General features: G+C 41.5%; 1 protein-coding gene across 1 annotated transcript; it reads right to left on the bottom strand.

Moving 5' to 3' along the window:
* Window positions 1-480: 480 nt before the first annotated feature.
* LOC146513159 (uncharacterized) lies at window positions 481-13,818 on the bottom strand. Its single transcript, XM_085170323.1, has 5 exons — window positions 12,905-13,818; window positions 5,998-6,048; window positions 3,450-3,557; window positions 3,292-3,317; window positions 481-2,329 (listed from the first exon to the last, which is right to left on the bottom strand). The coding sequence occupies exons 1-5, from the start codon at window positions 12,963-12,965 to the stop codon at window positions 2,258-2,260; spliced, it is 318 nt and encodes a 105-aa protein (XP_085026449.1). The 5' UTR covers window positions 12,966-13,818; the 3' UTR covers window positions 481-2,257.
* Between the last annotated feature and the right edge of the window lie 505 nt (window positions 13,819-14,323).

Below are 14,323 nucleotides of genomic sequence, written 5' to 3'. Positions count from 1 at the left end.
AACAAGATCGCCTATGAACTTTTGTACATCAGTCTTTCTGCTTGTTTGGGCTTTTATCAAACCTCAGAAAGCAGCACTAGGATGATCTGGGACATTTCTGATTTGCAGATAAAGGACTGAGGCCTCTTTAAGTGCTCCTGGTCTGGCGACAGTTTGACCAGCCTGGCTGTTCCTCTGACAAAGACGTCCCCACTTTGCGAAAGCTCTAGAAGCTCCTGGAGTCAAAAAGTTTGTGGGATTCACTCAATAAGAGAAAAGAGGCAGAGATCATTGCTAAGCTTTTCTTCTGACTGTTTATCAGCTCTGCAGACAGTTTTTTCCTTCTGTGTTCAGCATATATAGGAGAATTTCTTTTTTCCAAAGTGTAATACAAAACTTGTTTTTCTCAAGCAGCCAGCCCACAGTATTGGCTGGAAAGTGAAGTAATATTTAACTTGTATGAAGCTACAGACAAACTTCTTAATAAGCTGTTATGTTAACTGCTGTTGGCCAGTCGCAGAATATGCAGTAAAATAAACAAGTTAAGTACACACACATATAAATAATCTAAAGATTTATATTCTCACAGATGTCTAAAGTGTGAATAAAAATACTGCAGTGGTTGAGCCAAAGGGAGAACAAAGCAGACCATCCAACCCAACCCATCAGCTTTGTTGAATGTTGAGAATGATGAGTAAGAGCTTCAAATTTGTGAATCTCTGCTCCATAGAGAGTGATACAAGTATCAAGTAAACAAGATGCATACATTTATAGAACCATGCCACGATCAGCATTACATCTCCCTCTAATCTTAATGGAAAAGGCGTAACTTTCAACACTTTCAACTTTTCCCCCCAACAGTTTCTGTATAAGAACTGAAAGAGCTCGGGCACACTGGCCAGGGCAGTTTAGAAACAAAACAAGCAAACGGCTCAAAGACCCTAAAACGGATAAATGGATAAAAGTGGGTCCATTCCTACAAACAAACCCTTTCACTCACCAGCCCTTTGATCCAGTTCATTGCCTGTTAGCAAACAGACAGAGCATAAACATACGGTGCAGGTCTATAAATGATATGTTTCTGCAGAGTATTGAATAAATAGGTAAAACGAGAGCTCAGTATTCCTATAATGTTCCAGATGTTCCTAGTTTTCATCTGGGTGAAAGTGCAGAAGTAGTTCAGTGGCTGTGTAGTAAACATTGTGACTTCAGGATTGACAACATCTGCATGTTATTACTCCGCGTCTGTGTGTAAGGTTTCCAGGATATTAGACGGGGTTTTTAATGAGTTCTTCATGTGTCTCTGAGCTGGAAAAGGCAAACTTGGCAAAAGACTCCGACTTCTGATTTGGGTGATATGGATCTTATAGTATGGACATGGAAAAATGCCAAAGTAATGGATCAACAACCTGAGCACTAACTCTGCTTACAGTGGGTGCAACAGTAGAAGACGTTTCACCTTATACATAATCTAAAGTGTTTAAAATGTTAATATTGACATGTTATAATAATGATACTGGTCAGATATTCAAAAACAAATGTATCATATGTTATTATTTTATTTATATTCCTGCGCCTGTGAGAGTTCACTGTGACTATAGTCCAGAGACATGGATGTTAGGGTAACTGGTACCTACAAATTGGCTTTAGATGTAATTGTCTTTCTATGTTAACCCTGCGACAGGCTAGTGTCCTGTCCACGCTGTAGCACTGGGATAGTCTCTTCCCTCCTTTGCAACCCTGAAGTGGGCAAACCTGGGTGATGTTGTGTGATTAAATTAAAATTAAAATTAAACTAGAATGCCAGAACTCAAGTGAAAGCTCAGAAACAGCATTTCATCATTATAATTTCATTACTTATTTGTTATTACCCAGCCACTCGAGTGCAGTACTGAAAGGCTCCACTGTGGTTGTTGGCAAACATCGCCCCCTTGTGGAAAAACTGCCAGCTGCGTCTTTCCCGGTGAGTGGTGTTACATAATTTTTGTGCGGCTTGTGTGTCAGTGGAGCCTATAAATGATCTGAACCTATTTATAAGACCTTTAAAGCACACCAACGTTACACAGACAAATAAAACACAACACAAGCACAAAGCCAGTCTTCTTTAGATATTTTTTATGAACATCATTATAACAAATGTTACAGAGAAAGTAAAAGAGGTAAAACTCAGGGTTGAAATTCTGCAACACTGAAAAACATAAAAACAAAAAAAGCCACCAGGTTGATGTTTCGCTTTTTGCAGGGTTCACAGCATCGTCACTGTGCCGGACCTCTGTCATCACACGCCTCTGGACACCGCTGCATCAGAACGTTCTGATTGGCTGAGATGGCTCAAAGAGTGCAACTGAGGCTGTGGTTGAGAGCAGATAAAATTTAAGGCCATGTGCACCAGTTGATGCAAACATTTCTCTTTTAAAAAACTATTTAGACTCCATCCTCATGTCTCCCTCGCTGTCATTTAGAAAACAGAACAGAAGACACATGAGCTACACTGTGTTTATCTGAGGAGCTTGGAAAGAAAGTGAGTGGACTTGGTTAAGTTTCCTTGAAGACGTTTCACCTCTCATCCGAGAAGCTTCTTCAGTTCTGACTGAGACCAAATGGTGCAGAGTCCCAGCTATTTAAGCCCTAGTGACCTACAGCCACCCCCTCTGTTCAAAGATCACAGTGGACACAGATGGCATCTTTCACTCCTCTTTCAAACCATCTGTCCTCTCTGAACATTGGCATCCTTGAAAGATTGACCTTTGACCTTTAGATGCAGCTGAGACAGCTGAGTCTTGAACTGTCAAGGTGGCTCTTCTATGTTGTGCCATGTATTTATGAAGTGGCTCTTGGGTTTCTCCAATGTAGACGTCTGAGCACTCCTTGCTGCACCGCACAGCATACATTACGCTGTTTAGTTCTAGCAGCTAGATAGCGTTCGGGTAAGACTACATTCCTTTGGAGCGGGAATCGCAAGTTCGATTTCCGCCCGGTATACAGTAAGGGTCCTGGCTTGACCCCCCCATGCTTAAAAAAACAAGCCCTGGAATGGCACGGCTATGGCTGCAGCTCGGACACAAGCATTACACTATATGTTGTACTGTGTATGTGATAAGTCGTTTTGTCCCTGGGATGTACCAGATTTTGTCTGAGGTTGTGGCTGAGTCTGAAGTGCACTGGGGTGCCGTGAAGAAGCGTTGTAAGGTTTAAATAGCTCGAATGAGAGGTGAAACGTCTTCCAAGCTCCTTAGATGACCATGACCTGGATGACTGAGAACCTACACAGACATACATTGTGTTTAGTCTTATTGTACACAACCACCCTACCTCTGAAAATCTTCTCATGTTGATCTCTGTAAGGAAGCAGGGGGGAAAGTTGCACATTTTAAAGATACGTGATGCATTTAATGCGGCATACTTTTGCATTGAAAGATTATTTTTGCAAGTAGTAAGTGGCTGTAATATAACCTCACAGTCCATCTCACCTTCAGTGTTTTGACTCACTTGCTTCCTAATGATGCAGATCTTTGTTATAATGAATACAGCAACTAACAACAGGCCGATCCCACCTCCGATCAAAACGTACTTAATATCTGAAAGAACAAGAGGAAGCCAAGCAGCCATTAACAAACAAGGTAGTGATGAACGATGGGAAACCTGCATGTAGTTTAGATGGTGTAAAGGAATCCCAGTTAGAAAGTTTAGCTATAATTTAGAGTAAAACCAAAATCCCTCACATGAAGACCGCTAGTACTGCTTTTTACTGATAGTCACTAAATGCCTCTCAATCTATAGACGCTCTCATTCAGCTGTCTACAAAATTAGAGCTCAAATTGAAAGCTAATGCTGAATTACTCTGAACGGGGAATGATTCCTTTGAACTGTGCTTGGAAATAAACAAACCCACAAGACCTGGGTCACTCCAGAAAGCAGCTACGCTCATGACTAAACACCTGCGAAGGAACACAACACAGTTTGGGGAATGCCAGCTCATGTGTGCCCCTCCTGACATCCTGAAGAGCACGCGTGTTTGTGTGTGTGTGTGTGTGTGTGTGTGTGTGTGAGAAAGAAGAGAAGGAAGAGAGTAGATGTTTGATTTCACAACTTGTTTACTTCTTGTAGGAGTAAAGATCTGAGGGTCACGCTCCTCCTGCAAATTAAATTGCATCATCGGCGTTTGCAATTTGAATCCCAAACATATCTAGGAAGCATTCAGGGAAACGGGCTACTGCTGGTCAGAGTGAGAAATCCCTCACAGGCAACTTCAACTTTACTGCCAGTTACCGGTACAGATGATCACCGATTCAGAACCAAAATGATGGGAAGATTCAATTGTTTAACATTTGAAATCTGGCAAAGATTCAGGTGAATGTTCATGAGAAGTTCAACATACATCAGTAATAGTTCACAGTCAACTATTAGGGAGCTACAAGCATTGCAGTTTATTGTTTTTGGGGCTGCATAGTCACAGACTAGTCTAAAAAGTGCTAACAATGGGCATGTGAGCATCAAAACTGGACCATGGGGCAATGGAAGACGGTGGCCTGGTCTCATGAATCATGTTTTCTTTTACATTATGTGGGTGGCCGGATGCCGGTGCAGATTTGTCTACATTCCCTGCCTGGGGAACACCTGGCACCGATGTGCACCATGGGAAGGTTTGGGCAATGTTCTGCTGGGAAACTTTGGGTCCTGCCATCTGTGTGGATGTTACTTTGGCACATAAAACCTACCTAAACATTGTTACAGACCATGTACACATTTTCATGGAAATGGTATTCCCTGTTGGCTGTGGCCTCTTACAGCAGGATAATGCTCCCTGCCACAAAGCAAAAATGGTTCAGGAATGGTTTGAGGTGTTGACTTGGCCTCCCCAGATGTCATCCTGAGGTTCTCTGGGTAGACAAACAAGTCTGATCCATGGAGGCCCCACATTGCAACTTACAGGACCTGAAGGATCTGTTGCATGTTAGTGGAGATACCACGCCACACCTTCTGGGGTCTAGTGGAATCTATGCCTCAGAACTTTGAAAGTTTATGTAATTGCAGCCAGAGAAGAAGTTCAGTTACTCTCCAGTTAATATTGCATCAGACTAGAATGCACATCAATGTTTCCATCTTAAATATCAGCTTCAGATGACGTCACTGCGACTGAGGCCTTAACAACTGAACTGATGCAAAGAGATAAATACTGAAGATTGATGGAAGTCTGATTACACACTTGACGAACGGACATAAGTATCATGTCATCACATTTAGGCTCAATGAAGCAGAGCATATAACCTGGTCTCCATAATGAGCTGATCTAAACCCATATGGGATAGGTTGGGCTGGGGTAGACCAGAGTTTAAGAGTGAAGAAAATGTCCTTCAATTGACATTTGGGAAAGCATTCCAGGTGAAATCCATGTGAATTCTCTTGCGAGAGAATTCTGCATTCACACCGGCGGTAAAAAATAAGAAATGGACTAAAAGTCAAGAAGGGGCTTTGTGAAACATCCTTTCGTGTCAATCAAAGATGAGCTGACCTCAGTTGTGTTTTTTCTTTTTGTTTTTTTTGCTTTGCTTCACCGCTGCAAAGCAGCAGTGAAGCATCAGTAAGCTTCAGTGCTCTCCCTGCTCTGTAACTTTGTCACTTGTGTGAATGCAGCTGAATTAGGAGTGCATGAAAATATCAAACGGTGGATGCTGGAATCTTTTTGTTTTTGCATTCTTGTGTTTGCTATATACGGCTATTTTATGATTGAGATATTTAAAAAACAATAATTTTCTGCAATCCCCAAATAGTAGAAATAAAGAAAAGCCACAAAGTGCAGATGTGTCCAGATGTTTGACTGGTACTGTAAAATCAAAACAATCTGAATGTGTAGACTGGGTAAATAATTACTGGACAGACTGACTCTTAAATGATTGACTGAAATATAAAAAGAATTGACACATAATTTAACAGCAAGCGTTTTGCTAACTGTCTTTAACTTGAGCTTCAACTATAATCCACCTTAAAATCGTTATGCATGTTGTTATTGTTACCCACCTAATGTTTCTGAATCTGCGCCGTCTCCTCTCACACTTGTCAGCAAAAACTCTGAAAAACATTTTTTTTCAGTGAGATTATTTTCAGGTAAAGCAGGCCGTTCAAGACAAACAGGAAGGCAGTAACGCCACAGTGAGGTCGCTTCTATCAGATAAGGCGTCTCGACGTCGTGTGCAGTTTACAAAACAAGCAATTGCACAACATTCATAAAGGATGAGGTGTGTTCATGTAAATGCAGTGCTTTAAAAACAATGCTGGAGAATAGTAAATGCACTGAAGGCCAGTCTAGAACTTTGAGTTGGGTTTTAACCGTTGAAGATATGAGCTATTGTCTGGCAAGCCTGCAGTGGTTAGAGAGGTTAACCTGACTCGTTCCCTCCTACTTCAGATAACATAAGCTGAGTGTTATATAACAGATGTACTTTTAACAGAAATGCAGCCATTGATACTAATGTGAGGTATTGTTTACTTATATTTACTGTAAATATGGTAACCATTATGTAGATTTAATCATTGGGAAAAGGTTGTTTCTATGTCACTTTGACATACAGTAGACTATGTCAGCAACACGTTGTTGCACTGTGTTGAAGAGAGAGCTATTAACTAATATCTATATATATGTACTCTATCTCATCCAGCACTAATATTTCACAATAAACTATAGTGAAGTAATGGGCCAATTTGAACTAAAGTTTGTGCGACCATGTATACATAAAACAAAATACCCCACTCAGTCTTGTTATCCTTTAAGCTTATCCAAGAAGTCTGGGAGCTTGATGGTCCTGCGCAGTATCTTTGCTGTTCCTAGGACTGCGCTCTTCTGGACAGAGATCTCAGATGATCCACTCCACTTTGGGGCTCACTGCCCTGAGTGCTTTGACTACAACAGGAACCACTGTTGCCTTCCCCCATCACATCTTCTCAAGCTCCTCTCTCAGCCCTTAGTATTTCTCAAGCTTTCTTCTTCTTGATGTCTTGCTATCACTTGGTATAACTATGACCGTCTTGCCCTGCTTGTCCGTCTCTTCTGTCTGGTTGGTTTGCAATCACCAGTTTGTCCGTCTGTATCTGAAAGTCCCACAGGATCTTAGATTGGACATTCTCAACCATCATATCCCGTTATGACCTCAGGACTTCCAGGCCATACTTGGCATAGATGTTCCTGTATACTCTGCCAAACACGTAGGTGTGGCTGTGCAAAGATGTCCCTGACACAACCCAGCACATAACAACAGGATGAAAGATGCTAGCAGGCAGGGCATACATGGAACGCCACAACCAAGGTCCTGTCTGATGATTAGTGCCTCTGCACTGTCCACCCATTGGTAGAATAGCTATCATAGCTGCCCTACACATCCATGACAGGCAGCACAAATAGTACATTCTAATCTGATCCAATTCATATTACTCAAATTGACAGCGGCAGGGATAGCTCAGTAGGTAGAGCGGTGGCCCCATACACTACTCACCAGGTGCCCAATAGCTGCCCACTGCTTCACTGAGTGGAAGTTCCTTAATGTCTGGTAAAAATTAACCTTAGGCCAGCTCTTGCCAAAAGTATTTATAAACGTTAATAAGCAAAAAATACAGAGAGTTTATACCATTTATGCTTACTTCCTCTGTCTCTGGGGCGCCTCTGTCAGTGCGCTCCAGAGCAGCTGTGGCTACAATGTAGCTTGCCATCACCAGTGTGTGAATGGGTGGATGACTGGATGTGTAAAGCGCTTTGGGGACCTTAGGGACTAAGTAAAGCGCTATACAAATACAGGCCATTTAGCAGTTTACTTTAGAACAAAAGGATAAACTTTAAATATCAGATTTATAATAGTTCTTTAAATGTAGTAGGACTACAACATGAACATGATAATGGCCCGTATGTGCATCAGACAGTTTTTGCATAGCTGACTGATACTAATGTTTCACATTAGTAACAGTCTGGAACTTCCCAGTTATGAATGCCCTTTGTCCTGGCATGACCTAGGCCTTAGTTTGCTAGATTTGATCTTGTTACCTATATTAAAACCACATTTACCACTTTGATGATTGAGAAACCTTTTTTTTTTCAGCTTAAGCTGAACCAAAGCTCTTATTTCCGCTGAAAAACAATAGAAAAAGCAACTAAATTACTGAGTAATTATTTTTGTACTTTTGTTTTTAGGGTTCATAAAAGTTCATGAAATGTCAAAGCATAGGTGATTACTATATGCTAGCACTGTAACCAGTCAAAGATAAGTCTGTTGCTTTGCACTAAGTAGCAGGCATAAGTATACAAGCTTGGGCTCCAAAGAAACTACATGGCAGCAGCCAAAATAACAACACTTAGGCTTATCTATATTTTTTCTTTAGCTGGTTGTGTGCCTACAAGTTTCAGTTACCCACTTCCTTCACAAAGTTTCAGGCCAACAGAAGGAGTGACATACATCATCCCTGTTTGGTGCATTAAAGCTGAAGACATGCAAGACCAGACATGCAAGACCAGACATGGGCAGAGCACAGGAAGAAAACACTGAAATTTATGACACCCCTGAGCCAGGCACTCAGTCTCCAGCTGCTCCTTCAGAGGCCAAAATAAGTGGAATGGTGCTGTGCGAGGTTAAGTATATAACTGCAGCAGAGCGCTGCTGAAACAGAGCACACATGCTCAGCAATTGGCTCTCTTACAGATTGGAACCATGAGTCACATTCAAGGGGCTCTTAGACTCGGTCTGCTGTTACCATAAGCCAGACGATAAATGAGAAGCAAAGGAAATAGATCTTCAGCAGAAACCAGCAAGTGTGGGTTAAATGCCTTGCTGAAGGACACAAGCAGTAGTTGGATGATTGTACGACTGGCTGTTGCTGGGGTCAAACCTGTGACTCGTCAGGAAAAGATCTATGTGTTATTTATCGGTCTATGGCAATTGCTGCTTAACACATCCTGAGTGCTGCAAGACTGAGTAAGATAAAATTTCAAGTGAACAGACTGTATGACCTCTTATATAATGTGCCATATCCAGTAGTTACAGGAGGCACAGTCTGACTGTTCACTAAGGGTTTGACTCAGGTCAAATGGCTGAAAATATTAATACCATGTACATTACAAATTAACATAAAAAACCCATTGCGTGAATATATCATAAAGGAGTAGATGGAGCAAACAGCAGAGTGTGTAAGAGATATTCATACTGTAATATTTAAATTTTCTTCCTTTTTAAACAGATCAATCTGATGACTCATTAGCACGAGCATTCTAAGAATAGGTTTTTCAGTTGTGTCTGTTTTATATTAACAGCTACAGTTAGATCCAAATATATTTGGACACTGACACAAGTTTTGTTTTTTTAGCTGTTTACTGAAACTCAAACTGAGACTCAAAGGCTATTTCATGGGCAGAAGTGGGCTATTCCTTCGTTATGTCATTATCAATTAAGCAGATAAAAGGTTTGAGTTAATTTGAGGTATGTCGCTTGCATTTAGAACGGACAACATGCAGTCAAAGGAGCGCTCCATGCAGGTGAAACAAGCCACCCTCAAGTCGTGAAAACAGAAAAAACCCATTTGGGAAATTGCTACAATATTAGAAGTGGCAAAATCGGCAATTTGGTACATCCTGAGCAAGAAAGAAAGCACTGCTAAACTCAGCAACACAAAAAGAGCTGGACGTCCATGGAAGACAACAGTGGTAGAAGATCGCAGAATCATTTCCATGGTGACGAGAAACCCTTTCACAACAGCCAGCTAAGTGAACAGCACTCTCTCATCTATGGATGCACCCAGTTAAACGAGCTTGTAAACTTTAGCTGATACCTCAGCACTCCAACTTTCTATCCAAATAAGGTCAATTTTGCCTCCAACAAATACTAAGATGGTAAAGGACGAAGTGCAAAATCAAGAATTCACAACCCATCTTTTATATAGTCTACGCCATAGCTTCATTTATTCATGTAGAGTAACTCAGTTAACTGGTAAATGTCAAGTAAGTTTAATTAGCAAAAGAAGCTGTGGCTATTTCACTAGCTATCTTCTTTTAGCTTTGCTAGTTCAAGCATTCTGAGACTTGTAATTTAACAGCAATTAGTTAGTAAAGTTTCATTTTAATCTACCCTTTGTCTGAGAAAAATACACTCACTGAACACTTTCTTTAAGGTGTGGCTTGTTAGTATTGGGTTGGGACACCCGACACCTTTTTATCTTCATTTCAACAAGATGCTAGAAACATTTGTCACAGATTTGGTCCATACTGACACTACAGCGTAACTCAGTTTCTGAAGATTTGTCAGTTGGTCATCCATGATACGGCTCTCCCGTTGCACCACATCTCAAAGGTGCTCTATTGAATTGAGATCTGGTAAATGCTATCGGAATACAGTGAACTCACTATCATGTTTAAGAAACCAGTCTGAGATGATCTGAGCGTATCCTGCTGGAAGCAGCCGTCAAAAGATGGGCAAGCTGTGGTCATGGAGAGATAGACAATGATACTCAGGTAGGCTATAGCGTATACAGTGGCTTGCAAAAGTATTCGGCCCCCTTGAACTTTCCCACATTTTGTCACATTACAGCCACAAACATAAATCAATTTTATTGGAATTACACGTGAAAGACCAACACAAAGTGGTGTACACGTGAGAAGTGGAACGAAAATCATACATGATTCCAAACATTTTTTACAAATAAATAACTGTAAAGTGGGGTGTGCGTAATTATTCAGCCCCCTGAGTCAATACTTTGTAGAACCACCTTTTGCTTCAATTACAGCTGCCAGTCTTTTAGGGTCTGTCTCTACCAGCTTTGCACATCTACAGACTGAAATCTTTGCCCATTCTTCTTTGCAAAACAGCTCCAGCTCAGTCAGATTAGATGGACAGCGTTTGTGAACAGCAGTTTTCAGATCTTGCCACAGATTCTCGATTGGATTTAGATCTGGACTTTGACTGGGCCATTCTAACACATGGATATGTTTTGTTTTAGCCCTGGCTTTATGTTTAGGGTCGTTGTCCTGCTGGAAGGTGAACCTCCGCCCCAGTCTCAAGTCTTTTGCAGACTCCAAGAGGTTTTCTTCCAAGATTGCCCTGTGTTTGGCTCCATCCATCTTCCCATCAACTCTGACCAGCTTCCCTGTCCCTGCTGAAGAGAAGCACCCCCAGAGCATGATGCTGCCACCACCATATTTGACAGTGGGGATGGTGTGTTCAGAGTGATGTGCAGTGTTAGTTTTCCGCCACACATAGTGTTTTGCATTTTGGCCAAAAAGTTCCATTTTGGTCTCATCTGACCAGAGCACCTTCTTCACATGTTTGCTGTGTCCCCCACATGGCTTGTGGCAAACTGCAAACGGGACTTCTTATGGTTTTCTGTTAACAATGGCTTTCTTCTTGCCACTCTTCCATAAAGGCCAACTTTGTGCAGTGCACGACTAATAGTTGTCCTATGGACAGATTCCCCCACCTGAGGTGTAGATCTCTGCAGCTCGTCCAGAGTCACCATGGGCCTCTTGGCTGCATTTCTGATCAGCGCTCTCCTTGTTTGACCTGTGAGTTTAGGTGGACGGCCTTGTCTTGGTAGGTTTACAGTTGTGCCATACTCCTTCCATTTCTGAATGATCGCTTGAACAGTGCTCCGTGGGATGTTCAAGGCTTGGGAAATCTTTTTGTTGCCTAAGCCTGCTTTAAATTTCTCAATAACTTTATCCCTGACCTGTCTGGTGTGTTCTTTGGACTTCATGGTGTTGTTGCTCCCAATATTCTCTTAGACCAGCGGTCTCCAACCTTTTTTGCGCCACGGACCGGTTTATGCCCGATAATATTTTCACGGACCGGCCTTTAAGGTGTCGCGGATAAATACAAGAAAATAAAACTAGTACCGGTACTGAAAAAAAGAAGATTTATTCATAACACACGTGAAAAGACCCAGGAAAACCGAGTTAATGATAAAAACGATAACAAAATAACGCTGAAAACCAATAAAAACCCTGAAAACTATACATTTCACACCTGAGCCTCAACTCTTGCGGCCCGGTACCAAACGAATCACGGACCGGTACCGGTCCAAGGCCCGGGGGTTGGGGACCGCTGTCTTAGACAACCTCTGAGGCCGTCACAGAGCAGCTGTATTTGTACTGACATTAGATTACACACAGGTGCACTCTATTTAGTCATTAGCACTCATCAGGCAATGTCTATGGGCAACTGACTGCACTCAGACCAAAGGGGGCTGAATAATTACACACACCCCACTTTGCAGTTATTAATTTGTAAAAAATGTTTGGACTCATGTATGATTTTCGTTCCACTTCTCACGTGTACACCACTTTGTGTTGGTCTTTCACGTGGAATTCCAATAAAACTGATTCATGTTTGTGGCTGTAATGTGACAAAATGTGGGAAAGTTCAAGGGGGCCGAATACTTTTGCAAGCCATGGTAAACAATTCTTGGCCCACTGATACTAAAGAGCCAAGAAAATATCCCCCACACCATTACATATCACTACCTATACCTACACTATTCGTGCTGCTGAATCCCTGATTCATGTTGTTTCATAACGCTTTATGTACATCAAATTCTGACCCTACCATGGTGATGTGGCAGCAGAAAGACTCATCAGGCCGGGAAAGGTTTCTCCAATCTTCCGTTGTCCAGTTTTGGCGAGCCCAATGCGAGCTGTAGCCTCAGTTTCCTGTTCTTAGCTGACAGGAGTGACACTTGGCTGTAGCTCATCTGCTTCAAGGTTTGCATTCAAAGACTTACTGTTGCCTTCCTAGAAGCAGTGTGTCCATTCTCCTTTGATCTCTGATCAAAATACTCTGACACTTCAGCACGTTATCTTAATCAAACTATGCTGTCTGATTAAATACTTGCATTAATAAGCAGCTGAACCTGTTCAGAGAGTATACATGTACAAGTGCATACGAGCATTCATTGTACTCACCAGTTAAAAAGATAATCCTGATTGCTGCCAGCAAACATCCACGTGTCTTAACCACTCTCATCGTTCTTGCTGTCTGCAACACACTCACTGACTTCTTGAATTGCCTTTCAGCCTTTCATACAACAACAGCGCATTTCCTGAGCTTGTGGGCTTCAACGCTTTGCTGACTAAAAGATTACATCTATCTTCCTTCTTTTGTATGTCACATTTCCCTGTGCATGTTAAATTGACAAATACAACTTATGGGTGTTATTAGTTGCAGCGTGCTGTATTTCTGTCGCTTTATAATGCAAGTTTGCTACAAAAGTTTCATAATTCCTCAGATGTGGTCAACAAGTGTTTCTTGTTTGTGCAATTTGATATTCACACCCCAGTCTGATTATTAATGAGCATCATTAACTGTGTGGCACTGATCCATTTGATACGCGTTGGCAGGTATTGTTGGTTGTTTGCGTCGAGAGATGTTGGCACGGGAAGCATGATGTTCCATTGGATTTATTTCTGTCACCAAGATATTACAGGTCAAGGTGTCCGCTCAGACCAAACTGGCACCAGACCAGCATTGACTTGCAGCGTACCATGAAGTCATGAAGTTGTCATGAATATTTTGGTAGAGCCATGGTTTAGCCATGTCTAACAGCTTCACGTCTTCTATGATGATGATTCAAGTGCATTTTTAAAATCCTTTTGCTTGAAAGTTACTTGCCTTATCAGCATTGGGGGTTTACATTACTACAGTCATGGTGTAAGTCCCCGTCTGGGTAATAATGATAGTCTGGTGAGTCATTTCTTCCAACAGATCAAAGCACATTTCTAACCTCAGCTGCAGATGAAAAAGAAATGTTTAACAAAACACCTTTATTGTCTATTAAAATAACATAGCAGCTCTCTGTAGTTTGCAGAGTTTCCTTTGTGCAGTGCAGTGACCTACTCAGGTCACTGCACTGAGAGTCACTATGCAAATTTTCTTGAGAGTCTTATAAATAATTATCTTATTATTAATTATTTATAATAATTATCTTATAAATAATTAACTTATTACTGTGACAAAAAAATTTCCCACGTGTGGGACTAATAAAGGTTATCTTATCTTAATTGTTACACAATATAGTCCCTATTTTAAGGGATGTCAGACAAAGCAGTTACTCAGTTTGAGTTTATAATCAAGATACGAATGTAGCTGGTAATACAACAAGTCATGTATCAGGTCTTTCTTGATGCTTTTTACCTATTTTTACCTTCACTGCACCTCCACTGTACATGATCTGTCTCAGCTGTCCTAGAATTCCCATACCTGGATTTATTAGCCTGCCAGAACTTGAGGCCGGTTACCCCCTTTCCCTGCCTGTCCCAATTCTCAGCAGGCATGAAGAAGCATGATCCAGGCTGGTGTCAGATGTGGGTGTCAGTCATAATGGT

Source organism: Neolamprologus multifasciatus, chromosome 8 (genome assembly GCF_963576455.1).
Source record: "Neolamprologus multifasciatus chromosome 8, fNeoMul1.2, whole genome shotgun sequence".
NCBI classification, from domain to species: domain Eukaryota; kingdom Metazoa; phylum Chordata; class Actinopteri; order Cichliformes; family Cichlidae; genus Neolamprologus; species Neolamprologus multifasciatus.
This window is presented reverse-complemented; position numbering and strand designations above follow the sequence as displayed.